The sequence below is a fragment of the Physeter macrocephalus genome, chromosome 20 (genome assembly GCF_002837175.3).
Source record: "Physeter macrocephalus isolate SW-GA chromosome 20, ASM283717v5, whole genome shotgun sequence".
Lineage (NCBI taxonomy): Eukaryota > Metazoa > Chordata > Mammalia > Artiodactyla > Physeteridae > Physeter > Physeter macrocephalus.
Window position 1 is genome coordinate 6,177,331 of NC_041233.1, and position 4,042 is coordinate 6,181,372.

The 4,042-nt window shown below is 39.1% G+C and overlaps 1 protein-coding gene across 1 annotated transcript in view; it reads right to left on the bottom strand.

Annotated features, from left to right (window-relative positions):
- LYST (lysosomal trafficking regulator) overlaps positions 1 to 4,042 on the bottom strand; it is a 166,695-nt gene that overhangs the window by 92,650 nt on the left and 70,003 nt on the right. Inside the window, exon 19 of the mRNA XM_055080822.1 lies at positions 3,448 to 3,585. Coding sequence (XP_054936797.1) covers positions 3,448 to 3,585 — 138 coding nt within the window. The remainder of the gene's footprint in view (positions 1 to 3,447; positions 3,586 to 4,042) is intronic.

Sequence of the window (4,042 nt, forward strand, 5' to 3'; positions counted from 1 at the left end):
ATTTCTGCCTTGCAAACCAGTTCATCTGTACCATTTTTCTAGGTTCCACATATATGCGTTAATATACGATATTTGTTTTTCTCTTTCTGACTTACTTCATTCTGTATGACAGTCTCTAGGTCCATCCACGTCTCTACAAATGACTCAATTTCGTTCCTTTTTATGGCTGAGTAATATTCCATTGTATATATGTGCCACATCTTCTTTATCCATTCACCTGTCAATAGGCATTTAGGTTGCTTCCATGACCTGGCTATTGTAAATAGTGTTGCAATGAACATTGGGGTGCATGTGTCTTTTTAAATTAAGGTTTTCTCTGGGTATGTGCCCTGTAGTGGGATTGCTGGGTCATATGGTAGTTCTATTTTTGTTTTTTAAGGAGCCTCCATACTGTTCTCCATAATGGCTGCACCAATTTACATTCCCACCAACAGCGCAGGAGGGTTCCCTTTTCTCTACACCCTCTCCAGCATTTGTTGTTTCTAGAGTTTCTGATGATGCCCATTCTGACCAGTGTGAGGTGATACCTCACTGTAGTTTTGATTTGCATTTCTCTAATAATTAGTGATGTTGAGCAGCTTTTCATGTGCCTCTTGGCCATCTGTATGTCCTCTTTGGAGAAATGTCTATTTAGGTCTTTTGCCCATTTTTGGATTGGGTTGTTTGTTTTTTTAATATTGAGCTGCATGAGCTGTTTTATATATTTTGGAGATTAATCCTTTGTCAGTTGATTCATTTGCAAATATTTTCTCCCATTCTGAGGGTTGTCTTTTCATCCTGCTTATAGTTTCCTTTGCTGCGCAAAAGCTTTTAAATTTCATTAGGTCCCATTTGTTTATTTTTGCTTTTATTTCCATTACTCTAGGAGGTGGGTCAAAAAAGATCTTGCTCTGATTTATGTCAAAGAGTGTTCTTCCTATGTTTTCCTCTAAGAGTTTTATAGTGTCCAGTCTTAAATTTAGGTCTCGAATCCATTTTGAGTTTATTTTTGTGTATGGTGTTACGAAGTGTTCTAATTTCATTCTTTTACATGTAGCTGTCCAGTTTTCCCAGCACTACTTATTGAAGAGGCTGTCTTTTCTCCATTGTATATCCTTGCCTCCTTTGTCATAGATTAGTTGACCATAGGTGCATGGGTTTATCTCTGGGCTTTCTATCCTGTTCCACCGATCTATATTTGTTTTTGTGCCAGTACTATATTGTCTTGATTACTGTAGCTTCGTAGTATAGTTTGAAGTCAGGGAGTCTCATTCCTCCAGCTCAGTTTTTTTCCCTCAAGATTGCTTTGGCTGCTCCTTACTTTTACACTCCCATTTTTAATCTCCTACAGGTTCTTTACACTGTACTCATGGACTAATGAGACTACCTCACAACCAATATACTGCCAATTTATTAATCTTCCTTAACTACACTCAAATACCTTAAAGGCAAAGACTAAGTTCCATTCTTTGTATACATCTCACAATACCTAACATAAAGCTATCATTAATAAATAACTGTTAATTTGACAAACAGGCTCTCTGAATAAAGAAGGGGGAAGAAATATACTTTCATTAAAAGAAATTGGTACCTGAATTTTTCTAGCATTTTTATAAATAAAATGGAAGTGGGAATACTTATTGAAATCTCCAAGTTGATAAGTGTCACTTTTCTGACATGGAAAGACTGAATAAGAACTTCACACTGTCATATGAACTCACTTAAAACTGGCCAACGAGTTTCAAAATGGATAGATAAAGAAAGTGAGTTACAGGAAAACTGACCCATAGATGATACATAAAACATTCAGTAAGCAAGGGGTCTGAGAGATCACTGTATTGTATTCCTGAAGACAACAGTCTCATTTACCACAGGGGCCACGAAAGGCATTAAATGCTTTTGTTTTGTTTTCTTCACAATTCATTCATTCAAAAATTATTTATTGTGTGCTTATGTGTTTCAGGTACTGGGATTACAGTGTGATCAACAAACTATAACAACCTTATCCCTGCCCTCAGGAAGTTTTCAGAGAGAAATAAACCATAATGTCCTAAATGACATGAAACTAACAAATCGTATATGGCAGAGTGAGTGTAAGTGCAGGAAGGAGAAAGGGTTAATTTAGACAGAAAGGTCAGGGAAGGCTTCTCTCAGGAAGGTGATTTTAAGTTGAGGCACAAAGGATATGCAGGAGTTGACCAGATGAAAAGAATGGGATGGGTAACTTTTCAGTGGGAAAGAACATCACGTGCCCTGCGGTGGGAAAGAGGCTCACTCGTTTAAGGAAGGGAAACAAGGCTGGGGGTGGGGCGGGCCTGCAGTGGTATCAGATGCAGCTGGAACGGTGGCTAGATCCTACAAGCCTTCTTACAGAAGTTGTCACAGATTTTGGATTTTATCCCAAGTACAATAAGAAGCCAGTAGTGCAACTGAAACAAAGGCATTTAAAACAAAGAAACGATTACTGATCCCATGGAACATCTGTCCTTATCTGACTTGATAGAGTTCTAATATATGCTTCAGACCCTGAAAAATCAAACTAACTTGAAAAATAGTTCAATACACCAACCAAGCTAAAACCAGACACCTGTGAAGGCAGAGAAAATAACTGAACTAGAAGCCAGGCCACAGCACAGGCCCTACAACGTGACTGGTGAAGTTAGTGCCACTTTTTGATATAATTTTTTTTAACAAATTTATTTATTTTATTTATTTATTTTTGGCTGCGTTGGGTCTTCGTTGCTGCTCGCGGGCCTTCTCCAGTTACGACAAGCGGGGGCCACTCTTCGTTGCGGCGCACAGGCCTTTCACTGCGGCGGCCTCTCGTTGCGGAGCACGGGCTCTAAGCGCACGGGCTTCAGTAACTGTGGCACGCGGGCTTGGCAGTTGCGGCTCACGGGCTCCAGAGCACAGGCTCAGCAGCTGTGGCGCAGGGGCCCAGCTGCTCCGCAGCATGTGAGATCTTCCCAGACCAGGGCTCAAACCCACATCCCCTGCATTGGCAGGCGGGCTCTCAACCACTGCACCACCAGGGAAGCCCTGATATAATATTTTTTTATATATTTTCAGTATACTAATTCTAGTACATATAACAGATCTTCAACAAATACGCACTTATTAAAACAACACATAATGGTACTTGTTATTTAAGGAATATGGAACAAGTTAAAATATCACTACTGTTGATGTCCAAGAGACTACAAAATTATTATTTTACCCCAACATAAAGAAATATCTCCAGAATTTAGTAGTTGTTCTTTTATAACTGAGTTAGGAAAGGTCAAGCTACAAGAGGCAGCGGTTAAAAAACTCCGATACTATCAGCTGAAAGAACGGATCCTGGAGAGTAGGGCAGACAGAAAATAACCTCACTGAAAGTCCCTCAAAAATCTGAGTCCATAGCGTTGAGTTATTAAACAGAAATCATCGCAGAAAATATCTCCAGAAGTAAAGTTACATGAAAAGTACCTGCAAAACCTGGCAAGTCAGTAGAAAGTGATGCACCACTCGAGCTTTCAGTAACTGCTTAATATTAAACATCTGCTGCTGGTGATCCGCTCTGAGGAGGACTTCCAGGGCTGCCAGCAGAGTTTCCCAAACACCTTGCTGAGAAAAGAAACACCAATTAGCACAGAGTTACTGAAAAACATGCTGCATGCTTTTTAGAAGACATGCAATACATCAGTTTAACACTGTGTATATATTCAGGGTCAAAGATTAAATTTGTCTGAAAAAGTAAATCTTAAAATTTATTCCCAGACTATTATTTTTTTTAACAATAGGTCATTTCTAAATACTTATACTGAATGCAATATTGCATTAGGTGCTTTACTACATTAACCTTTCTGCGGCATTAAATGATATACAGTATTTTCAAAAGATGAATTATCTTGGGGGATTTATTTACTATAAAGAAACACATAAAAAAATGTCATGAAGAGACTAGGGGTAGGATGGGAATAAAACACAGACCTACTAGATCATGGACTTGAAGATATGGGGAGGGGGAAGGGTAAGCTGTGACGAAGTGAGAGAGTGGCATGCACATATATACACTACCAAA